The sequence below is a fragment of the Antechinus flavipes genome, chromosome 2 (assembly GCF_016432865.1).
Source record: "Antechinus flavipes isolate AdamAnt ecotype Samford, QLD, Australia chromosome 2, AdamAnt_v2, whole genome shotgun sequence".
NCBI lineage: Eukaryota > Metazoa > Chordata > Mammalia > Dasyuromorphia > Dasyuridae > Antechinus > Antechinus flavipes.
This window is the reverse complement of record NC_067399.1, coordinates 537,715,348-537,740,474: the sequence shown is the minus strand read 5'-3', so window position 1 is coordinate 537,740,474 and position 25,127 is coordinate 537,715,348. Positions and strand designations below refer to the sequence as shown.

The 25,127-nt window shown below is 38.9% G+C and overlaps 2 protein-coding genes across 7 annotated transcripts in view; one reads left to right on the top strand and one right to left on the bottom strand.

Moving 5' to 3' along the window:
- PIAS1 (protein inhibitor of activated STAT 1) overlaps nt 1-8,340 on the top strand; it is a 205,368-nt gene extending 197,028 nt beyond the window's left edge. For all 4 annotated transcript variants that reach the window (XM_051980785.1, XM_051980782.1, XM_051980784.1 and 1 more), the window contains 3 exons: nt 1,508-1,650; nt 3,566-3,603; nt 4,246-8,340. In XM_051980785.1, coding sequence (XP_051836745.1) covers nt 1,508-1,650; nt 3,566-3,603; nt 4,246-4,539 — 475 coding nt within the window. In that variant the 3' untranslated portion in view covers nt 4,540-8,340. The remainder of the gene's footprint in view (nt 1-1,507; nt 1,651-3,565; nt 3,604-4,245) is intronic.
- A 2,537-nt stretch (nt 8,341-10,877) lies between these two features.
- CALML4 (calmodulin like 4) lies at nt 10,878-24,494 on the bottom strand. 3 transcript variants are annotated; one of them, XM_051980789.1, is made up of 5 exons: nt 24,385-24,487; nt 24,241-24,271; nt 21,369-21,509; nt 17,723-17,911; nt 10,878-11,165 (listed from the first exon to the last, which is right to left on the bottom strand). In XM_051980789.1, exons 1-5 carry the CDS (start codon nt 24,385-24,387, stop codon nt 11,068-11,070), a joined length of 462 nt encoding a protein of 153 aa, XP_051836749.1. In that variant the 5' UTR covers nt 24,388-24,487; the 3' UTR covers nt 10,878-11,067. The 3 variants fall into 3 exon arrangements, with proteins under 3 accessions (XP_051836749.1, XP_051836751.1, XP_051836750.1); XM_051980791.1 differs by lacking the exon at nt 10,878-11,165 and adding an exon at nt 14,832-15,004 and having other exon boundaries at nt 24,385-24,491; XM_051980790.1 differs by lacking the exon at nt 10,878-11,165 and adding an exon at nt 16,931-17,172 and having other exon boundaries at nt 24,385-24,494.
- Between the last annotated feature and the right edge of the window lie 633 nt (nt 24,495-25,127).

The following is a 25,127-nucleotide window of genomic DNA, read 5'->3' as shown; positions in this document are numbered from 1 at the left end:
TAACTGGCTAGAGTTTAAGGTCTAACAATAGCTTGTACTACTGAAATTGTATTGCTTTGTTACCCCTCTTTCATCAAGTAAGACTATATGAGTGAGGCAGTACTTTTCTTTCTCTGTTCAAAATACCTCTGGCTCTAACACTGCTTGGGTTAAATTGGTCTTTTTCATCTCAAATTGCTAACTAACATTTCTTCCCTATTTTAAATTTTTAACCTGAGGGTTGGGGAGCAGGGTGAGGAGAACATCTTATAATTTAGCTATTTTAACTTCATCTTCCTGTAGTGTCTTCTGTTTTCTATCATTGGACCTTCAGTGCTCTCTTCAGGATCTTCCATAATCCTTCTTCAGTATTTGCTGATTTCCTCACTCTCATGATGTTAACCATTCATTTTGTTACTTTCACAGTCTTGGGTTTTTTGAGCTTGCTTGCTTCCTCCCTCCCTCCTTCCTTTCCTTCCTCCCTTCCTTCCTTCCTTCTTCCCTTCCTTCTCTCCCTCTTTCCCTTCCTTCTTTCCTTCCTTCCTTCCTTCCTTCCTTCCTTCCTCCCTCCCTCCCTCCTTCCTTCTTTTCTTTCCCCCTTCCCTTCCTTCTCCTTCCTTCCTCCCTCCTTCTTTCCTTTCTTTCTTCCTTCCTTCCTTCCTCCCTCCCTCCCTTTCTTCCTTTCCTCCCTCCCTTCTTTCCCTTCCTTCCTAACTCCCTCCCTCCCTTCTTTTCTTTCTCCCTTCCTTCCTCCCTCTCTTCTTTCTTTCCTTCCTCTCTTCCTCCCTCCCTCTCCCTCTGTCTCTTAGGGGCAGCTAATTGGCACAGTGGAGACTTGGAATTATGAAGACCCAAATTCAAATTTGACCTCAGACATTTACCAGCTGTGTGACCCTAAACAAGTCATTTTACCCTTTGTGCCTCTGTTTCCTCATCTGTGAAATGAATTCTAGAGAAGGAAATGACAAATCACTCCAGTATCTTTGTCAAGAAAACTCATATGGGGTCACAAAGAAATCAGATATTACTAATTGACTAAACAATAACAAAACTTCTACTTTCTTAGCCACCACACCTCTTTGCTTTTGTCTCAGAATTTATCTTTAACTTTAATGTTTTTCACTAAATTATTGGAGACATTATACAATTGCCTACTCTTTAAATGTAAGTTCTTTTTAATATCTGGTTAGTGATATGTGTGAATGTTTATCATTAAAGCTGAAGCAAGCACAAAGGATTCAAGGCACTTGCCTTAGGTGCATAAAACTGAGGGGCAAAGAAAGACATGACTTAAGTGTGTGTTTTCCCAAGAATGGTATGCCATTAGGATAGGGGGATACCATTCTATATTCCTGCCTCAGGCATAAAGTATGGTGCTTTTTATTACCATTATACCTGTTTCTTTCTTCCTATAACCTCTGAAGTACTGTAGAATTTCCTGAGTTGGATATTAAAGCAAAAGAATTATATTCTGTCTAACCATAATCAATAGGAAATCTAAATGACTTGAAAACTTTTTTCTTTTTAGCATTTTAAGTCTGCCTCATCAAGCATCTCCAGTATCAAGAACCCCAAGTCTTCCTGCTGTAGACACAAGCTACATTAATACATCCCTCATACAAGACTACAGGCATCCATTCCACATGACTCCCATGCCTTATGACTTGCAAGGTAGGTTAAGTCTATATTAGCAAATAATATTGTGGATAAAACAGATCCAAGTTGCTCTCTTCTGAATGAGCTTAAGGTAGAATTGGAAAGTTGTAAAATATTTAAAGCTTTGGCTAATATAAGCCAGTGAGTTTTTACACTTCTGTTAAAATTGAGCATGTGTACATTTCTGTAACATTCATATATGGCCACTATCCCTAGAACATATAACTAGTAAAATGACTTTCTGGGTATTGTGAACAGCCATACCTTTTGGAAGGAACAGCTATCTACAAGTGTTGAAAGTTTCAGTAACCTTTATATATAGTCTCCTAAAAATAAGATTATCATTTAAAGTTATAAATCCAAATTTTCCAGTTTAAATAATGTTGCTATAGGTTGTTGGGGTTTTTCCCTAATTGTGTAGGCTAGAATGTTTTTAACGTTTACTTGATTGTAATCCATGTGGCTGATCTGGCTCTTATTTATTTTGAAGAAATGCTAAACTATTTCCACAACCACATTTTAGTTTTATAAGAATTATTTTACATTATCAAAAAGCATTTATTAGCACATTATTTTCTTTAAGTTAAGTGAGTATGATTGCTAGATTAACAGTGTTACTTGATTAAGATCAAGGTAAATAATTTTTTTCAGGACACTGTGACTTTTGAATAGATTTATATATTTCATAAAGTCAAGAAAAATCAACCATTTAATCAAAGATTCTTCTTTCAAAATCTGTAAGGCCTTGAAAACCTCCTAAAAGAAAAATCAGAATGATTTATTTGTTGAAAGATTCTCTAAATAAATTATTTTTATCTTCCAAAGCATAACTGGGGTCATTACTTAGAGTTTCGTCCTTAATACTTTTTGTGGGGCTACCTTTTACTAATCAACCCTAGAGACATGTTACTGTAATACCTAGGCTGTATGGAAAAATTGGGGAGTATAAGAGGAAAAAAGGGAAAATTTTGTATCCTGGGTACCTGGTATCATCCTAGCATGTCTTTGTTACATTTATATATTTGTGGTGTTTCATATATGTATCTGTTAACCAACTTCATTAAAAAATCCCAGCTTTCTGGAAAACTTTTTCCCAGTTGGCTTGGGTCTGCCCCTATATTGTGATTTCAACATTTTATGTTTGACGTATGTTTATTCACCTATTCTTCAACTACTCTCTTTTGAATTCCAAATTATGGTGAGAACAGGCATGATAACAATTATATAATAGTTTAGATAGAGTGAAGCCCTGTTGGGTGACATTTTGTAAGTAATAATTATTCCTGTCATTATTTTGAATTCTGTACAGGAATAAGACAGCTAGTGTAACACTAGCTTTCTTATACAAAACTTTCATATAACTCTTCTTTCTTTCTTTTTTTCCCCCTGAGGCAATTGGGATTATGTGACTTGCCCAGGGTCACACAACCAAGACGTGTTAAGTGTCTGAGATCAGATTTGAACTCAGGTCCTCCTGACTTCAGAGCTCGTGCTCTATGTATGCACCACCTACGTGCCCTAATTTTCACATAACTCTTGATACTTTACTCCCATCTCTCTGAGTTCACCTCTGGGTAACTACTTGGAGTAATACTTACTTTAAGTATCCAGAAAGGGAGCAAAAAAAGTGGGAGGGGGTGCACTAAAATTGCTATTGTTTTTTGTTTTGTTTTTTTAATTTCTTTAATTTTCATTGAAAACTGGTGACCTTTAACAACCTTTTAGAGAATAAGAATATAAAGTTTTATACAGTGTATTTGCTCACATTTGTACAGGATGTTCCAAAAGTCTTAGTGCAGTTTTAAGCTTTAATGTCTTCTAACTATACTCAAACTTTTGGGACCTGAGATAACACATTTTTTAATTTGAAGACATTTTAAAATTTTGTTTGTCTTTAAAGATGCTAACATTTTATTTTTATTCTTAACAGGTTTAGATTTCTTTCCCTTTTTATCAGGAGACAATCAGGTATGTTGAAGAAAAAAAATTACTCTGTTCATTTTCTCTACAAATTACTTCTTTTTAAAGCTTTTACATTTAAAATAAAATAGCTTTCCTTGGAAGGTTTTAAATGGTAATGCCACATATTGCAGCCCTCAGTTTTTATAGGGCAGTACATCAAAATTTCTGTTTCACTTGTGTTTAAGTGTAGTAAAAGTAATTCTTATTTGCTGGCTTCCAGTACTGCTTCAAGTCATACCTATAGGTAGCAAATTATTTTGACTGATAAATTAATTTTTTAATGGTATTTTATTTTTGACTGATTAGCTAAGGAATATCTCCTCACAAAGAGGAAAAAATACATTGCTCTGCATTAGAATTTGACTTTTTGAGATTTAATTGCTTTCTGCAATACTTTTATTTCCAGTTTTCTTGTGGTTTCAGAAACCAAGGTTTCTAGAGGTAAATGATCATGGTCATTACTATATAAATTCACTTCATTACACCACTTGTCTTACTAAGAAACATTCAGAGATTTACAATATATTTCAATTTTCTATTTCTAATTAGTACTACTGGAAAGAAAACTTAATAATTCAGAAGTATAATTTTAAAATTATTTCTCTCTCTCTCTCTCTCTCTCTCTCTCTCTCTCTTTTTTTTTTTTAGCATTACAACACCTCCCTTCTTGCTGCTGCAGCAGCAGCTGTCTCGGATGATCAAGACCTCTTACACTCGTCTCGTTTTTTCCCATATGCCTCTTCACAGATGTTTCTTGATCAGTTAAATGCAGGAGGTAGTACTGCCCTTCCAACCACGAATGGAAGCAATAGTGGCAGTAACAGCAGTCTTGTTTCCTCTAACAGCCTGCGAGAAAGTCATGGCCATGCAGTTGCCAATAGAAGCAGCACAGACACGGCGTCAATCTTTGGCATCATACCGGACATTATCTCATTGGACTGATTTGCCCTCTCCTTTCCCCTTCTTCCTACCCCCAGACTCAATGAACTTGGCAGAAAGAAGAGAACTTTGTGCTCTGTTTTACTTTATTCTGTTTAGAAACGTACACAAGTGTGTGTTTTTTTTCCTTTTTTTAGGGAAAAAATTAAAAGAAATGTACAGAGAACAAAACTATATTTTCAGTTTTACTTTTGTATATAAACCTAAGACTGCCTGTCTGGTAAAACACGCGAAAAAAAAAAAGAAAAAGAAAAAAACAGCCACCCACAAACCACCTTTTATTCATTTTACTGGATTCTGAAGATTTTGTTTTCAACATTCACATTTGTCCTGTGGTTTTATTTTTGTAGTTTGGGCATAAAAGACATTATTTTCTTTGCAGTAACAGAAAAAGGAATTGCATGTATGAAGTTTTAAATTGTAGGCAGTTTCTTGTTTTTTTGTTAGAAGGAAAAAATACCTTTTAAAAATGCCATTTCCTGATAATGGCAGAGTTGAGTTCTGTGTTTTGCATAGATTTTACCCAACCTTAAGTTATATAAATCTCATCTGTCCTGGTGCATTCATTCCCTCTTGTGTTTCAGAACATAGTTTATGGGAGTACGTGTGTTAGTATTAGTATATGTTCTTATCACTTCTGATTTTATCCAAGTTTGTATTCAGTTGGAATATCAAGTTTTCCATTTCCCCCAAAATGCTAAAGATCTTAAAGTTGATATTTAAGAATCTTTGCAAAATATCCCAGTTGCTTGTATTCCATCACATACTTCTACCTGCTGCACATACCCTGAATATTTCTTTTGAAGATACCACTTAAAGTTAATTTGGGCCCCCAAAAAAGTCTTTAGTGGACTTAAGAAGAATGTCTTAATCTGAAAAGGACTGACATACTTCCATTCTAACTCTGAAGTTGGAATATTAGAAATTGGAACACTTTTGGTTTGCCAAAACTATTACTCATGTGGTTTATAAGTACCTGCTTTGGTGGAAGTGGTAAAAAGTTGTCATGAAAAAAGTTTTTCACCAGGCTAAGGCAGTAAAAATAATTTAAAATGTTCTTTTGCTTGGTTTGTGCAGCTGAATGAGGTCATGGTGCATACAGCATTCAAAAAAAAAAAAAAAAGGCTGAAAAAGAAATAATTCTAAAAGTAAATGCTTTTTGGAAAAATAGTTCTGTAAGCACCCAGTAGATTTCATCTTGTAGAAATCCTCTATTTGATAAAGGGTTTGAAAAATCATAATTTTTTTTACTTTGTCACTTTTAATTTCTGGCTATCAGTAATGCTTATGTTCTTAAGCTTTGGGCCAAACTTAATGTCCACCATTTAAATTTTCTTTCATTTTATTTTTTTGACTTTAGTTTTCTTCACCTTTTCAAGACATGCATGACATAGGAAAGATATTTTATAAAACTATGGAATCAGTTGGCCTGAACCATTCTTATAATAGTGGAATGTGTAAATAGATTGAAAGCTGTTTTCAGAAGGGGGGTAGGGGGGTGGGAGAGGAATAAAGAAAAACTGAAGGGGGAAAAGTGATTCTACTTGTGTCCCAAAGTCACCATCAGAGAAGACACAGTATTCTCTGGTGTACAGAATATTTTTCTAGCTGGTTGAAAGTGCAGGGAATATGTTTATCAGGAAAGATAAGAATATTAAATTTGCCAGTTTTCCAGTCTGGGTTTTTATGTTTGAACACTTGATGTCAGCTAGTTGTTTTCACAGTTGATCAAGGACCACCTTTTGTGTATGAAGATGTCTTTTTAAACCTTGCATTGATAACAAAATGACCTACTTTTGTTCAGGTAGAAGTCAAGATTGCTGTATGATCAGTTGTATGATAAATGTATTGGTTCACATGAATATGTAGCATCTAAAAATAGTCTTTGTGTTTTTACAGCCTCCCTCTGCCACTAAATTGTTGACTTGAATTTGGGGAAAAAAAACAACAAAACAAAATGTTTGTGTTTATATGTATATGTGTGTGTATATATGTATTTATAGATAAGTGTGTGTGAGCTACAAGTGAGTTAAATAGTCTTCCCCTGAGCATGTGTATTCCACACATAACTGGCTGAGTTATATTTACTATATGACCATTTATAATAAAAGTCTATTAAATGTCAGTTAAAATAAAACATCATAAAATGGGAAATAACTTCAGTTATAAATTGAATCTGGTATTGAGGTGTTTGGTTAAACACTTTTTAGAAATATTGCTGGCTTATTCATTTAGACTGATATATTTAGGAATAAAATCATAAGATATCTCTAAATTGACCTTGGGGTGGAAATGATGGCAAAACATATGGGGAGTTCTTATTTCACATCATAATAAGGCATATTTTTTCCATTAATTTTAACATTTTAAAGGTAATTGTTAAAAGGGTTTTTTTTTTTTTTTAAGTTTTCAGGTCAATACCTTTGTGTATGGAACTAAATTACATACTTTTTGAATAAGAGTTGAAAACCACTCAGCATTTATTCAGCAAGACTATCTCTTAGGTTCCATGTTCTTCAGTACCAAACATTACACCAGACCTAAATAAACAAAGGCAGAAAGTGGGGGGAAGTACATTTTCATTAATATTTTCCTTCATGCTTTCACAAAAGAAATTAACCCTTCTCTTACCTTTGAGTATTGGTGTTCATTCCACTGGGTTATATTTTTCTTGTGTTGGAATTATTTTTAATATTGCATTTGATAGCAATTTTTATTTTATACTATCAGATATAAGTATCTGTTGCTTGACCCTTTCAATTCAGTAAGAAAAAAAAGTATTAGTCATATCACACTGCATTTCTGTCTCAGAAAGAGGTTTTAAAAGTAATTCTTTGTTTTGTCTGATTCTTTTAATGTTGGTGAACTGTCTATGAACAGATTCGGTAACTGATCTTTAGGCATTTGGCTCCCATCCCTATTGCCTGAGTCTTTCATAGTAGGTATGTATGTTTGTGTGTCTGTATATGTGTTTATGTACAATACTGTATGTGTGTGTGTATATGTATACACACAAATATGAGTAAATAACTGTTGTTTGAATAGCAGGGTTGAAATGGCTTTTAATTGCTTTTGTGGGCATTATTGGATATATCTTTTACAAAGAAAATCTGAACTTTAACCATGCCAAGGCTGGTTGATTATAATTTATTTTGAGCATTAAAAAATTTCTTAATTCTCCTTAATATAAGCATTATCACAATTCTAGATCATTACCTTTTTAGCAAAGGTTCACCCAAGCCTCATGAGTGTGATTTGCTTCTTTATATTGGATTTCTGAAACTGGTTGGAGTCATAGCCCAGTTTTAAAATTAATAACTGTGGGAAGGATTTTTTAAATTCAATTTTAAATACATTCAGAATTTCAAGGTTTTAAAGCACATTTAAAATTATTTTAGGAAAAATTTTGTTTTATCAATGTAAGTGTTGTTAAATTCTTTTTAAAAAATAAAAATAAATAGCTTAGATGCAAAAGGGGTGGGAGAATAACTGGTGGTCCCAGAGTGTGCTGCTGTTAATTGTTCAATTAACAAAGGGAAATGTATATAAACAGATATAAAAGTTACCATAAATTCCATGAACTTAAATCTGTGACTCATTGCCTTAAAAATTTCTCTTAGCGTTTCCACACCGCATGCCAAACCAGTAAAATGGCTTTTAAAAATGTATAGTAGACCAATGTCAGTTTGTATAAAAGTACCAAGTGAAAATATTTATTACATGCATTGGAAAAAATTGTTTACCTATTGAATGTTATCTGTTTATGTAGAGATCTTTAGATGTAATTAAAAAAAAAAGCATTCAGTTAATTGTCTTCTGTAAAATATACTGCTGGGCATATAAGATGATATCTTACCAACTTGAAAGAAAGACAGTTTTACCATAAAAGGACTATGTGGTAAGTAAGAAATATGCAAGCATCCTTTATCCTGTTATTGTAATGTGAATGGCAAAGAAGATTGTGGTACACTCCCTGGATTTGGAGTCCAAAGACCTGGTTGTAAATAATTCCTGGCTCTACAACAAATTACCTAACCAACCTTGGGCCAGTTGATTTCCCTTTCAAGTCCTCATTTTTGTCATCTTTTAAAATGAAGTGATATGAGTTGACTCTAAGCTTCCTCCAAGCCCTATGATAATTTTTTTCCAATTCTTGCACCTATTTTTGAATAAAATTAAAAGAGTACTATCACTATTCTATAAATGGCACAAAGAAATAAATAGACCACATGCAATTATGTGATCTAGTATAATATGATATGGGCAGTGTAGCAGATTTTGGGAGAGAGGGCAGAGTTTTGTTTTTTTTTTAATATTTTAGAATCTGGTTGAAAGATATTCTGGAGTTGATACATCTATTTGGAACAACAAAATAGTATAAATAGGAGAAAATTGCAGGATTCCATATGATTCTTATGAGTGAAAAAGAAACGAGTTCTTTTAAATTTAGCATTTATTAAGTATCTCCTGTATGCTTGCACTAGAAAATCTCAAAAGTTTCAGTGCTGTTTCAAGTTTCAGTAGCTATTATGTTAGTATTAATGTGATTGGTATTGTTCTTGAAACAGCTGCTACTCCCAAGGAGGTATATTCCACTGTAGGCAGAGAAGCAGATTATCAAATAGAGAAAATTCTGACCATAAAGACTAAAAGATGCAAAGCAAAGATCCAGATAGTACATTAGAAACATCTGAGGAGGCTCATTAAACAGTAAGGGGAAATGGTAGAATCAGAGACTACTATGCAAAGCAGGTGACACCTCAACTGGACCTTTTAAGTGACATAAGGAATCTTATCTTGGGGATTACATTCAAGAGTACAACACAAGTTCAGAGAAAAACTAGTGATAGTTTGCCTACATAACAAAAAAAGAAGCATTAAGTCTGGAGAGATTAGAAGCAATGTTATAGAGAGCTTTAAAAGACTAGAGATTTGTTTTAATCCGAAAATGCTTCAAATATTTGAAAAAGTAGTGGTCATACCTGTGCTTTACGAAGATTATTTTATCCAATATATAAAGGATTGGAGGGATTAGGCCAAATAAAAATTAAGGAGGGAAGTGGAGTTTCTGTTTTTCAACATGTTCAATTTGAAATGCTACTGTTTCATATGGCTGTTCTGGGTAGAGGTGAATATAGATACATAATAACAATCAAACTAAAGACTGTTAAGTCAAGTTATTTCACCAGGGGAAAGTGTAGAGAAAAAAAGATGATCCCATGACAGAGCCTTGGAATACTCGTGTTTATGGAGTAAAAATTTATAAAGATAATCCCACAAAGAGGTTGAGGAACATCCTTCTAGTATATAGATATGAAAGAGCAAGATAGTGTTAGAAGCTCCAAAAGTCACAGAAGATGAAAACTGAGAAAAAGATCAGAGTTTAATCACTGAGTTTATTAATAGCTTTTAGAGTAGAAGCCAGAGAACAGGGGATTGAGAAATGAGTGGGTGACCAGGAAGAAGATATTTTATTAATGTCTGTGAATTTTGAATTTTGTCAGCCAGAGAGCTTGAGGAGATGGTTGGGGTCCAGGGAAGGTTAGTAGGTAAGAGCTGTTACTTGGAAAGAGAGAAAAGATTGGAAAGCAGATGCTTTCCAGATCCAAGGCACATTCTCTAAAGAGTTGTACCAAAGGCACATTTAATGAGTTTGGCCTTAACCAACTTTTTAGAAGAGCCTATTAACTTTTGAGGTGTGCAGGAGAGAAAGGAACTCCACATCCATGGGTGATGGGAAGAAAATAAACAACCAAGCTGTGAAGACATAAATGTACCTCTCTAGTTAGTGAAATGTTCAGTTTCCACCAAAGCCCATGCCTCTAGTAATAGGTAGTGTTTTTATAAGTGTTCAGAAATGTTTAAAAAAGAAAAGATTGTGTAGGGTGTCCATGAATTTCAGCATATTCGATTTGTAGTAGAACCTTAATACATTACTTTATTATTACAGCTTCCACATGTTTAGCTATTACGGTTCTACATTAGGGAGTGACCCTATGAAGCAGCATGAAAACTCACCAAAAATATTTTAACTTAATGCTGTAGTGGCAAAGAATTTTTCTTTTCATTTGAAAGATAGTTATTAAGCTTTAAAAGTAGTGTTTGGTATTTAATTGTTCAATCATGTCTGACTTCATGACACCACTTGGGGTTTTCTTGGAAAACATACTAGAGTGGTTTGCTTTTCCAGATCAGGAAACTGAGGCAAAGAAAATGAAGTCACTTGCCCAGGATTACACAAAGTGTCTTGAGGCTGGATTTGGACTCGGGAAGAAGAATCTTCCAGACTCCACCACCACCTTTTTTGGCCTTTGTTGGATGGCCCCATTTAAATGGACTCATTTGTTAAGATCATAGCATTGTTAAAAACAACTTTATTTGTATCATCATAGCTAAATTCTTGTGTCTGCAGCAGAAACATAAGGTAGCACTTTAGGTATGACATTACCATTCCCCTTAGGAAGAAATCCAATTGAGTATCAGATGTTTTCACATTTCAGAAATGACTCCATGTATCCATATATATCCAAGTCAGTTATCTGGTGTAGGAAGGGTGATCTTTTGGATAAATTCATTGTATTTCACTTTGCCATTTGGTCCAATATTAGCTTCTCTCAGGAGATCATCCACTAGAATGAATCACATTAATATCTGAGTTCAGTTTCAATATTGTTTGTATGCATCACATTACAATCTTTTCAGAAATTGAGACTCCCCAAAGAATCTTTCCATTATGTTAGACTACCCATAGGCATATAGCATTTCCACACATTGAAGGAAGCAAAATAGATAAGAGAAATGTTTGCTTGGTCAGATACTATGCCCTGGAAGCCCAGTCAGTTCTCCCTCAGAGCCTGGCTTTGGATTTTGCCAATCTTAAATGGTTTTAACCTGAGTTTAGACTATTCCCAGAGACTTACTAAGGATTTGGGAAAGTGAGGAGGAAGGAAGAAAAGGACCATTATGAGCAAGAACCTTGTTCTCACTCCAGCCTTTATTAAAAAAAAAAAAACAGTTTGAACCACCATTTTAATGCCAGGATTAGCCCAGTCTATTCCGGATTCTCTGTCCTTGGGATTGAGTTTAATTTAATAAATGTGTGTCAAACACCTACTGTATCCCTATCCTAAGCTGGAATCATGTTGACCTGGATGTAGATAATATGAAGGCAAAACTTTTATTTCTCTTTTCATTATTCCACAATACCAATAAGCTAATTAGTTTTTGTATGACAATATTTCCTCTTTTTAAAAAATTAGAATAGTGGAACTGAAACGAATCCATTTATAAAACCACAAAACTATAATTGATCTGAGTTTTTTGGTTTTTTAATTGTTTCCAATGTTTCTTCTGGTTCCAGATGCCTGGGTCTGTGGAGACTCACCACTATACCTTTTTACCCAATATCATCTATTCCTGAGTATGAAACTTGTAAACTTCTTTTCCCACTCTTTTCATCTTTTGCTCTAAGGCAGAGGTTTTTAATCTTTTGGCAGTGTGGTGAAACTTATTGACCCTTTCTCAGAATTATGTTTTTAGATACATAAAACAGGATTAGAAAGGCAATTACATTGAAATACAGTTATCAAAATGTTAAATAAGTTCACGGATCCCATGTTAAGAATTACATGAGGGCAACTTCTCTCTACTGTAAATTGTTATAACTCAAGTTTTTATTTTGTCTTTTGCAAAGGATTCGACTTTTAAGACTCAAATCAGGATATGAAAAGTGTCACCATATTAAATTATCTGGGACAAAGACCCCATATACACATATTATTCAGGGCAATTAGAAAATGTCCTGTGATTCTCTGCTCAGCCATCCTTTCCCAAACTGTAATTATTATACTCAGTGCCCAAGCTGGAATCTAGTAATAGTAGTTCTGGGTATTTTTAGGAAGTTGAGGAGACTGTAATTTATCTTCCTTCACCAAGAAGTTTCCTACGAAACAGCCGGCTAGTTGGAAACATCCCAGTATGTCGTCCCTAAACATCAAATCCCCCTACTGCTGGGGGCTCTGAGTCACTTTCTAGCAAGATGAAGGCTGCCAGCAGGAGACTCCCTCATGCCCATTTTAATGGAAAACACGATTTTCCAGCATCGTGCTAGTGCCTGATGATACCATCTGGGTAGAATTCAGGTCATGCTCGGTAACAATTTCCTGATCTGATGATTGGTAAAGAACCAAGGTCCTGAAATAGACCAGGGCCAGGTCTTGGAAATGCCTTCAAGCCTGATTAGCTCCTCAAGATTTAAAAGAGGAAAAAATCCTTTAGCACCTGGATTGCCAAGATCTGATGTCTTTTCTGCCTAGAAGTAGGAGGAGATAAAACTGGTCCTCTCTCTTCATTGGGAACACTACTATTTTCTTTGCTGGCTAAACCAATGATAGATATTTGTGAGTTTGGTGGCATGTGTTGTTTGCTTTAGATACAGACCATTAAACACATGAATTAGGAGAAAAACAGCAGCCTACTTGCTAACTCTCCATATATTGTTTGGAACCAGATCTGTGCTTGCATTGGTAGGATCATTCTACAACTTAAAAGTCTCAGAGAATTGCTTAGGGACACTAAGAAGGAATTTGATTTGGCCACAGTCATAAAGCCCTTATATGTGCCATTGGTAAAGACTTGATTGCAGATCTTGGCTCAAAACTGGATCTTCATCTGCTATAATGCTGCCTCTTAATCCTATAGACCTGGCAGATAAAGGAACTGGGTGAGTCACTTAAGGGGGAAAATCTAGATGCTTTATCAGTCACAATTTTGGTAGTTATTGGATTAAAAAAGTGAGGAGAAATATTTTATCCTTAAATCCTTTACAATGATTTTAGAATCTTTTGGAAAAAACTAGTATATATCTACTCCCTGCATCCAGAGAGTTGTAGAATGGCACAGTTATGATGTAGGAGAGATCATCTAAGGCTAAGCCAGCTCCCTTATTGTAAATGTGGCAAGCAGAGAAAAGGGACTTTGCTAATCAGTGACAGAAGATGGGACTAGAACGCAGACCTCCTGACTGAAATCCACCACACGAACTCCTTTTTCAACAATGAATATTAAGTTTTTGGCCATTTCCTAGAGGGAAAGGAAGGGGAAAGGAACAAGCATATTTTCAGTACCTACTTTGTGCCATGCACCGTGCCAAGCAATTTACAAATATTTCATGTGATCCTCACAACAACCAGGAGGTGGATGCAGAAGTCAAGTGACTTGCAAGATCACATAATTAGTGACAGAGCTTCCTAAATCTAGGCCCAGTGATCTATCCATTCCACCATTTTAGTTATTGAAAAGAATCAAAAAATAAATTCAGAGCTGAATGGTACCAGATCATCTAGTCTAATCTTCCCAGTTTGCAAATGGGAAAATGGGCCCCAAATGGGTTCTGACTTGCCCAGCTAGTCTGAGGCAGGGGTTGAATATTAGGTTGTCTTGACTCCAAGTTCATCATAATTGATTTCCGTGAGCCTCCAAAAAATTCAAAGTGCTTAACGCTTCTAGCAGGCATGAATGGCAGAAAGAACTAAGCATTTCAATACTGAGGGTAGTTTATTTAGACTCCAAGGTTTTAGCTGTTTTCTTGACATTACTCTTCAGAAAATGTTCTGCCTCTATTCTTTGTGATAGAAGAGCCCCCAAACCATGGATTATATTAGAAAGTATGGCATTCAGAGGCAGGGAAGTCACAGATCCAATTTACTTCTGCCCTTGTTGAATCATATCTGGAAGACTGTTCATTTCTGAGAGCCATATTTTAAGAGAGACATTGATCCTGTTGAACCAGGTCAAGAAGAGGAAGGCAAGATAATGAAGGACCCAAATATTATACTGTATGTTGGGAGGGAGAGACATAATTGTCTTGTATTTTCAAGCATTTGAAGGATTATCCCCAGTGAGAGAGTTTTTGTCTAAGAAGACAAAATCAGAACCAGAGGGTGGAAGCTGCCAAGAGGCTTGAAAAAAACGAAAACCTTGCTAACAATCTTTTGTCCAAAGATGGAATAAAAAGGGAGTGGGTTCGACCCTCACTAGAGGATTGCTAGAAGAGGACAGAGGCTTCTTGACCCAAGAACATCTGAGGTTCCTTCCAATATTCGGTGACATGCAAAACTCTAAACTTAGAGAAAAATACACTTGACGTGTGTTGGATCACATTTGGCAAGGGCAGGTCTTCTGGTTCCCAAGTTAAGAGATGTCCTAGAAAGGGCTTTATAATCAAAGAGCCTCTTTCTTCTGTTGTAGAGCTCAGTGTTAAGAGTCATTCACACACACACACAAAAAGTCATTCACAAAGATATTTGTTTATGACAGGGTGGTGTTGGGCAGAATTGGAGATAGAAGAGTGAGTCTTAGACAAAATCTTGACAGGGCAGAGGTTAGTCTCTGGGTTCATCATTTTTTCATCATCAGTGTTGCCTTCCATCACCGAAGATCTTCAAGCCAAAGATGGGTGACTACTCTTCTGCAATATTCCAAAAGGGATTCTATTCCTGTACAGCTTAGTGGGACTAGATGACATTAGAGTTCCTTTCTAACTCTAAAACTATTCATTTTTATTCCCTCTTACTTACCCAAACCCAAAAGCAAAACAAAACAAAATGAAAACTCCATAAAATTCTCAGATCCAGTTCCTGGAAAGGTGATAAGGCCCTTCCTGAAAACATACAGATCCCAATCTAGATGATATAACATGTCTAGCTTCACTCGAGTTCAGCTCTGAGACTACTGCCCAAATTATCTTCCTAATGCAAGTCTGAGCAGAAAATTCCCTTGCTCAAAAAGTTCCTGCATCTCTTCATGGACTGCAAGATAAAATACTCTAGTGTTAGAGGCTCCAACCTATTATTTTTACCCTTAGTATTACTATTCCCCTTCTTTGCTCTGTCCCAGCTAAAGTGGATAGAGTACTGGGCCTGAAGAGAAGACCTGAGTTCAAATATGACTTCAGACATTTACAAGCTGGGTAACCCTGAGCAAGTCCCTTCACCATATTTGCCTCAGTTTTCTCATCTGTAAAATGAGCTAAAGAAGGAAATGGCAAACCAGTTCCAGTAAATCATCCAAGAAAACCCCAAAGAGAGCCAGCCAGGTGGCATAGTGGATGGAGCACTGGCCCTGAAGCCAGGAAGATCTGAGATCAAATACAGCCTTAGACACTTAATACTTACTGGCTTTAAGACCCTTAACCTCAATGGCCCTTCAAAAACAAAGAAAACCCCAAAGAGTCATACACAACTGCAACTACTGAACAATAAAAACTATATTCCAGCCCATCCAGAGTAAATAGTTCTTCCTTAACTTTGTCCCATTCCCACTGGTCTTTCTGAATTTGTCTCTCTGAACTGTCTCATGGTATAATCTTGTTTTTTCTTCTAAGCCCCACTGAGGAACCTTCCCACCTCCCCCTTCATGAAGCTTTCCTGATACCTCACAGTGTTTACTCCCTTCTCAAATCTGTCATATCCTGCTATTTAAAAGCAAATTTAGCATAGTCACTGGTGCACACAAGTCTTATTCCCCCTTCTAGAATGTAAGCTGCTTGAGGGGAGGGATCTTGATATTATTTCCTTTTGCTAATTCAAATACTTTGCACTGAACCTCATACATTTCTTGGCTGTCTGATAATTTCTTCAGAGTAAAGAACTCTAAGTGGGAAAAACATCCTTTCCCAAATTCAGATCTTCAATGTACCATTCATGGTTTCCAGGCCTCGAACACAGAGAAGTAAACTGCTCAAAATCACGAAGCTAATCTGTGGCAGAGGCAAGATTTGACCTACAACTTCCATATCCACTGAAGCTGCTTGCCTTTCAACCCACTAAGAAGTAGGTTTAAAAAAAAAAGGACTTTAGCTTGAATGTTTTTTGTTAAGATCTCTTTGACAAGTTAAATCAACAATTATTTGAGCGACCTAATATTTGCCAAGCATTGTACTAAATGCTGGAGATACAAAGAAAAATTAAAAAATAAATGGTCTGGTTTGATTCACCTCCTTCCCCCCAGAAAAACCCCACAGGATCTATTCCGGATAGCAAGTAGATTTCCCACCCACCTTTTTCTGTTGCTTAGATTGGGCTTTCATTAAATATCAGCTGAATTCCTTGTAGGGACCAAGGAGGAAAAAAAAAGGAATTAGCCAATTAGCCAGAAGGAAAATGATTCCCAGGTTTCTGAGTTGTCGTCTAGGAAAAAACATGAACTTGAGAGTGATTCTGAAGGGAAACCAGCTGAAAGGAAGCTGGATCCTTGAATCACATACTCCCCAGGTCCCCAGCTCTGAAATGGCCGAAGTGGGAGGAAGGGCAAAGGATAGTTGGGATCTGACCCACCGTCTTGTGAGTGTTGGGGAGGGGAAGTTGGAAGGATAGAACTAAAAGGGGTTCGTTCATTCTGGAACAAGGTCTTTATTTGATGTAGGAGCTTTGAGTTGGAGTCAAGCCACAGGAAGATCTGGTTTCTCAAATAAAAAGGCAAGTTCTTAAGAGGCAGAAAGTTTGGCCAAGATTCTGATGATTTGGAAAAGTTTCAACCAGTGGAATCCTCCTGTGCATTCCTGACATACTGTATTTCCCGGGAAATTGTGTGGGTGTTTGTTAGACGAGGATTAGTCCCGGGTATTTGCTTTTCTTACTGTCAAGGAGCAAAGGTTAGATACCCATATGAACTTCCAGAACAAGATGGGGCCTGAGGAAAAATCCTTGGTGAAAACTACCTTCCAATAAAGGACTGGCTGATTCTTGGAAGAACAGATTTTCCTTAAATACTCACAGGGCCACTGAGTCTGATTTAAAACATTTCAAGAAAATGCCAGCATTTTTGTCCCTGCTTAGAATGAGTTCAATTTCTTATCCAAAATTAGAACTTTAAAAAAGAGTTGTGCTTTAAATTCATAGAATTTTAGGGGTAGAAAGGGACCTTAGAAAACATCTACTCCAACTGCTACTACGTGGTACAGTGGATAGGATGCTGGGTCTGGAGTCAGGAAGGCTTATCTTTATGAATTCAAACCTAACCTCAGTCACTTCCTAACTGAGCTTGGACAGGTCACTTAACCCTGACTCAGTTTCCTCCTCTGTAAAATGAGCTGGAGCTTTCCAATGTCTTTACCAAGAAACCCTGAGCAGAAGCTCTGACCGGGTGATCCTGAACGACAGATCATTTGCTTTCAAAGGCCCCTTACCTTCCTTGTGAGTTAGCCGTTCTCCCAGTTTAGTGAGTTTGGATCTTAGCTCTTCCGCGGTGATGTACCCCTTCTTCTCTTTATCAGTCATCAACATGGCCAATAGAATTTCTTTTTGTGGCTCTTCTTGTTGCATTTGCTTATGCATGATGGTAAGGAAGGTAGAGAAATCCAGCTCTGCATTTCTGTCTGGAAACACCAAAGCACAAGGGATGAGGAGATTTCTCCAGGAGAACTGAGAGTTAATGGGAATTTAATCACAAAATCGACATGAACTCAGGACAAAAAGAGAGAGAGAGAGAGAGAGCGAGAGAGAGCGAGAGAGAGAGCGAGAGAGAGAGAGAGAGAGAGAGCGAGAGAGAGAGGACTTGCCTTTTTAGTTTTTCCACAATTGCTTTCCTTATGGATTGGAGAAGGGATTGGCAGATAGAATGTAAGATCAGGAGATAGGAAAACGTGAGTTCAACTAGCTGTGTGTCTCTGAGCAAGTCACTTACTCCTATCTGCCTCAGTTTCCTCATCTGTCAAATGAGCTGGAGAAAGAAATGGCAAAGTACTCCAAAAAGAGTAGACATGACTGAAAATGGATGAACAACAGCAACAAGGACAAGTGGAAGAAATGTGGCACAACTTGGAGTCAGAAGTTCTGAGTTCAAGTCCCAACTTTACTATTTCCTAATTGTGATTCTTTGGACAAATCACTTATCTTTGCAGTTTGGATTCCTCATCTGCAAAATAAGGGAATCCATAGTATTTAGAGATAGGAAGGATTTGTAACAGAACAAGTACAAAGTCCCTTACACATGGAGACCTCTTACATGATTCTCTATGGTCATATAGGTAGTGAATGAACCAGAACTCTAAGCTGCAACTAAGCCATTTTAGTGCATGGAGCAAAGGGCACAAAGGGCAGCTGGAAAGGCGGTATCTCTAGGGATCTGCCTAGAAAGGAAGCACATCAAAAGATTCTAGAAAACTGATCTTAAGAGACTACAAGCACAATTCATGAACATAAATTCTGATGCCTTGGAGCAAAGCTGTAGTTGCACCACCCTAGTTACTGCTTAGACTAGAATCCAAACCACCTTTTTGTAGTGTAAAATATCTTCCAAAACTCCCATTCTATGATACTGAGATTTGCTTCAAAGGTCCTTACATTTCATTCTCAACTTTTGTATATGAGAGCTACTCACAGTTAGCCAGACAGATCAGGAGAGAGCATTTGAGGGGATTGTGAGGGCTCCTGGATTATCAGAAACCTCTAAAGTACTAGATGTTCTCTAAACTTGAAAATACACAAAAAAATTCAAAGCTCCAGAAAATAATAACAAGAGAATATAGCCAACCAATCTCTTGGAACCAGAAACCCAAAAAATAAAAGCCAAAATTTAGAACCACTCTGAGCAGCACTTTTGGATGTGGAACAGAACACTTCTTTATTTCTTTGGCCCTGCCTGTGGGCCCCAGCTACTAAAGGCAAGTTTTCAGTTCAGTGCTAATTTCTGGTGACTTGGATCTCTCTCTCTCTCTCTCTCTCTCTCTCTCTCTCTCTCTCTCTCTCTCTCTCTCTCTCTCTCTCTCTCCCTCCCTCCCTCCCTCCCTGTCTCTTTTTCTCTATGTCTCTGTTCTCTCTCTCTCTCTCTCTCTCTCTCTCTCCTCTCTCTCTCTCTCTCTCTCTCTCTCTCTCTCTCTCTCTCTCTTCTCTCTCTCTCTCTCTCTTTCTCTATTCCTGTCTCTTTTTCTCTGTCTCTGTTCTCTCTCTCTCTCTCTCTCTTTCTCTCTCTCTGTCTCTCTTTCTCTGTTCCTGTCTCTTTTTCTCTATGTCTCTGTCTTCTCTCTCTATCTCTCTCTCACACATACACACAAACACTCAAAGTCTATGAATTTAGTTTCCTCTGTAAAATGAAGAAAATACTTGAGTTCTTTCTTTCCTAGGTTACTAGACGAACCTCCAATGAGGTCAAACGTGGGAAGCGCACACACTGCTAACTTTAACAGGGAAGACATGTTTACACAGCCTCTAGGTGGGCTAAGGGGTTTGTATGAATATTCTCTCATTATTAGCCCTATTTTACAGGTGAGTAGACAGAGGCAAATAGAAGGTAAGTGGCTGGCCCAGAGTGTCTGAGGCCCCATTTGAACTCAGGTCTTTTCAGGCTCTATCCACGGCCCCATCAGCCACCTCTACACACATGTCGCCTGAAGGATGCTCTCTTCATGCCTCCCTCACTCCAGTTCCAGCAGCTTTTACAGGATCTCTCCATGCAAGCCTTGGAAAGAAGCCCTTGTAAGGCTGATTTCAGAGAAACCTGGGAAGTCTCATATGAACTGAAGCAAAATGAAGTAAGCAGAACCAGGACAATAATGTCTTCAATAACAAGCAGCTTCAAGAAGACAAAGACTTTGAATAACTTCAAAACTCTGATTAATGCAGTGACCACCCATGATTCTAGAAGACCAAGGATGAAACATGTTTCCTACTTCTGGTCAGAGAGGAAGTAGATTCAGAATACAGAAGAAAACATCCATTATTGGGTACAGCTGAGACAGGGCTTTTTTTCTGCTTGAATACTATAGAGTCAAGAATTTTTGTTTTTATTTTGATGGGGTGGAGGGGAGAATAAGTGGGAAGGAGAGAAAATTAAATTTTAATTAATTGAAAAATTTAACTACAAATAAACTAACAGGTTTTTGATGCATAATCCTTTTTTTTGTTCTTTATATATAGAAGTGTTTATATTTTTCTATAACTGTTAAGTTTATAACAAAGAACATCAAGGGTTTTTGTTTTTGTTTTCTTTGATGGGGAAGGGGAGTGGAGGTAGGAAGAAGAGGAAATTAAATTTTTATTCACTGGGAAAATTTAATTTAATTACAAATTAAATTAAGGGAAGGTCATGGTTTTATATACAATCCTTTTTGTTCTTTGTATACAGAAATGTTTATATTTGTTCATCGAGACATTTTGTTTTCATTTTCTTTGATGAGAAGGGGGCAGGGAGTGGGTATAGAAAGAGAAAAAATTAAATTTTTATTTATTGAAAAAATAATTTAAAATAAACTCAAAGATCTCTTTTCTTGTTCTTTGTATACAGAAATGTTTATATCTACCCATAATGGTTAAGATTCTAATTAAGAACTCTTGAAAAATAAGCTTTGGCCACAGGGGTTTTTTCCCTCCTAGTCTGGCTTCTGGCTCCAGATTGTGTCTGAGGTTGGGCCCTAACCTCCTAGAGCCTAACTCTTTCCCCATGAAGCTTGACTACAGATGTTCTGCTGTCATTTCTCCCACTGTCTTTCTCTTCTCCTGGGACCATGGGGGCTGCTCTGTTGCTCTTTCACAGACTTCTCTTCCTGTGTCCTCGTTGGATTTTTGTGTTCGGGGCCCAGGATGATGGTGGGTGAAAGGAAGGGCACTGCTCCGGCCCAGAGTGGTCCTTCCCCACCCCACCCCAGTCTCGGCCTCTGGCTTTCCTCCCCAGCATGGGCCTAGTGGCCCACATTCTGCCTCCTCCAGGGTCCTCCCACTCCCCTGACTCAGCTTCCCCACCGGGCTGACAGCTGCAGATGCAGGCCTTGATGCTGCTTCTTACTTAATGACCTCTGCTTAGCTCCCTCCAGAGCTTCCTGGCTCCAGCTGACTTACCTAGTTTATGATCCTGCAGGTGTCTTCCCACTTCTGCTGGGGTCGGGCTGGCCCCCAGACATCGCATCACCACAATTAGGTCATTGGCTTTTATTCTCCCCCTTTGTTCCTTGTCATAGAGGGAGAAACATTCCTTGAACTCTGTTTCAGAAGAGGAGAAAAAACCAAAGGAAGGATGGATTCCTTCATCCTTATTGGTGGGGGGGTGAGGGGGTGTTAAAAGCCAATCAGATTTATCCCACCAATTGCCCACAAAATAAGAGCTGATGTAATCGGACTGGTGAAATGCCCTAAAACTCACAGTTTCCCTAAAGGAAAACTACATCTGCAACCTGGGAAGGGCTTGGGTGCCGTTTGGAGTCTGGCAACTCAGGAGAGCATCTGCTGCACATCCTTGCCTCCGCCTCTATAAGAGAGGGGATTAGACTAAAATGCTAATAATAGCATTTATGTAGCACCTACTGGGTGCCAAATACTATGCTAAGGAAGTGCTTTAGTATTTCTTTTCATTGCTTCCCACAACAATCCTGGTGAGCCAGTAGCTGTTATCATCCCCGTTTTACAGTTGAGGAAATTGAGACAGAGTGATTAAATGATTTGTCTAGAGACCCTGGGGTCTTCAAACTACGGCCCGCGGGCCAGATGCGGCAGCTGAGGACAAGTATCCCCCTCATCCAGGGCTATGAAGTTTCTTTATTTAAAGATCCATAAAACAAAGTTTTTGCTTTTACTATAGTCCGGCCCTCCAACAGTCTGAGGAACAGTGAGCTGGCCCCCTGTTTAAAAAATTTGAGGACCCCTGGTAGGGTCTCTGTAAGTATCTGAAGCTGGATTCAAGTTTTCTGGATTTCAGGCTTGGTGCTTTATCTGACCTTCCAGTTCTAACGTTCTCTCAAGTTCCTTTTTGGGGCCAACCGAGCTTGGAGTCCACTTCCTCTCACTGAGGAGAGAAATTCTTGCTTAATTAACATCGTCCCCATAAACTCAACAATGGTGCTAGGTTTCCTTTGTCTTCTCTTCCCTAGAGCGGGCCAATCCCAAATCTCTCAATCTTTGCTCCCAAGATCTCTCAGTCCCTGGATCGTTCCCTTACGGAGCCAAGCTTCCCAGTCCCTAGGAGGCCAGGCCCATCCCGGGCTCCCCCTCTGCCGAGTCTTGCCCTCTGTGGGGAGCGCGCCCCAGGCTGTGGATAGGTTTGGGGGGGAGGCAGGGAAAAGAGAACAGAGCTTGGTGGCTACAAGGGAGCCCGAGGCCTCTTAATGTTTCTTAATTAATGAACTATGGAGTTCTTCAGACTCGGAACATCCATCAGAGAGCCAAAGGATCTCTACTGGGGAGGAAAGCTTTTGAAACATTTATGTGTGTAGGGTTACAGCCTGGAATACTAATGAAAGGCAGGGTGGGCGGTGTTCAAAGTCAATTAGCTGCCTTTTCTGTAAACAGAGGAAAGTTGGGGGGAGGGCTGGGTCGGGGAGCCGTTGCTCCCTCCCCAAACTTCTCGGATGGCACAGGCTTTTGGCTCCTGGTTGCGGCGGAGGAATTGGGGAGAGGACCGGGACGGGGGGAGGGGAAAGGGAGAGCGGGGGAATAGGGGTGAGAGGGAAGAGCAGACTAGAGGGGCTGAACAGAGGGCTAATCGGAGGAGACACCTCGTAGGGAGCAGGGGGATGGGATGGAAGATTTTAAGTGGAACGTAAAGAAATCGGACGTGACATCTTCATTTCCTGCCAGGACCTAATTCGGTCTGAGGACGCTCAGCTCAGGGAGCAAGAATTAATGGTCTGAATTCCTGTCGCCCGCTGTCATGTTTGGTTGGGATGAGGAGGGAGATGGGCAGGCAGGCTTATTGGAAGGAAGAGGGGTGCGGGGGGGCAGGCGGTGGGAGCTGACCCACAAACCCTTCCACTGTCGGATGGTGGCGGGAGGAGGGGCTATCTATCCACCCATCCTCTTTCATTGCCTTGATGTCTGGGGAGGGAAGGGGATACCGACCCCGGGCTTGGGAAGCAGGATGACCTCTTGGAGGAATTGGGGCAAAGAGTCTGGTTCTCTTCCATCCATTTCCCCCTGGTACTCCCTCCCGCTCTGCCAAGATGAGAGAAGCAGGAAATGTGCATTTGTTTCTCATTTCATTTCCTGAGGGTGCATTTGAGAGGTCAGTGCTCGCTCTGTCACCGTGGTCATGTCACCTCCATTCTCTGGCTCTTAATTTCCTTCTCATTATAGGAAGGGAATTGGACTGCATACCAGGCTAAATAGAAACAATTGTAGACGTCAAACTTCCCTTCTTAACGTCCTTCATCTCAGCCGTGACTCAGCATCCAATTGGTTCATTAAAAAGAATATAAACCCCACAAAACGTCTTTCTGACATTTTCTCAAATCCTCCTCAGCAGATTAGGTAGGCAGTACTTTAGAAGTCTGAATAAAATCTAATGAGGTTTTTTCTCTTTCTTCCCTCCCTCTTCCTGCTTCCACTTCTCTGGCTCCTCTTCCTCCTTCCCTACCTCCTCCTCTTCTCCTCCTGCCTCTTTTGCTTTCCAGATTGAGCAACTCTCTTAACTCTTCATGCTTTTTTCCATTCTTTTCTCAACCAACTGAACATTTCTTCTAGGTTTTGAGCTATTGTCCCAGGAGAGACCAGGAGGTCAGGGCCATGACTGGGCCTGCCAACTCCCAGTCCAGCTTGTGGACCTCTGGAATCCCCCTCAGCCACTGCCACCCCCACTCTAACCCAAGGACAAGAGCAGCTGCAATCAATACAGCAAAACTACTCAGAAAGAGGCTTGTTTTGTTTTGTTTTGTTTTGCAATAACTGCCTCAAACTAGTAAATGTGTTTGATCCTGCTAATTAAAAAGCAAACTGTACATACCATTAATTTGATCCTGAGACAGAAATTTTGCCTGTAGCAAAGAGAGAGAAGAAGGAAGAGAGAGAAAGTTAGCAAGAAGAAATCATCCACAGCTGGCCTTCCTTGTTCCACGCTGAGCCCAACCAGAGAACTCAGTCCACTCACCATTATTTCCTAGTTGGGTCTGGAGCCGGCTACCTGGACTCTCAAGATTCCCTTTTCTTTGTTACTTCCCTTCTTGTTGATTCAGTGCTAAAGTCCAGCCAATGCCAACTTGGGTGGAGAGGGATGGTAATAAATACCCAGCTGCCATGGCAACCAAGCTCCATCTGTACAGCGGGGTCGGATTCCAACTTTCAGCAGCAGCTGCCGTATCTGCCCAGTAAGGGGCCACAAATTAAAATGAAGTTTTCCAGGAAAATGGCTGAGAACGTGGGATCCTGGCTTTGGAGTGGGCTTGCCACTCCTGGGGGGCGGGAGCAAGGAGCAGCCGCAGAAGCATAGATTGCTATTGAGGTCTCAGACCTGCAAGGTGAGCCCTACTCATGGAATAACTTGGCCTAAGGGGCTGATGCTGGGTCTCCTGCTGGGCTCATTTGCCACTGCCAAAGAACCGAGCACATGAGGTACTGGCATCTCATGATGGGAGTGACTTTTTATATAACGCGAGTAATGGTCAGAGACTTGCTTTTTTGGCCAAAGAAATTCACCCTTTGGGTCTGTGTGAGGCTGCTTTGCAGTTCATTCTCTTTTGTTTTCATTCTTCATCAAGGATGTATAACTCTCCGGTGGGGACTGGGCATGGGGCAGGCACAGAGAGTCAGAATAAATGGGGAAAATGCCCAGATAATCGGAAATGGGACAGGCCCATTCACAGCAGAACAGGCAGTGAATGACAGTGAGACAGG

What these genes read in the sequence shown, in the direction of transcription:
- CALML4 (XM_051980789.1), bottom strand. An exon ending in GTCTCAGGATCAAATTAATG is followed by an intron (nt 21,510 to 24,240) that starts GTATGTACAGTT and finishes CTTCTGAAACAG; the next exon opens with AGTTCAAGGAATGTTTCTCC. An exon ending in ACGGCTAACTCACAAGGAAG is followed by an intron (nt 11,166 to 17,722) that starts GTAAGGGGCCTT and finishes GATTCATTCTAG; the next exon opens with TGGATGATCTCCTGAGAGAA.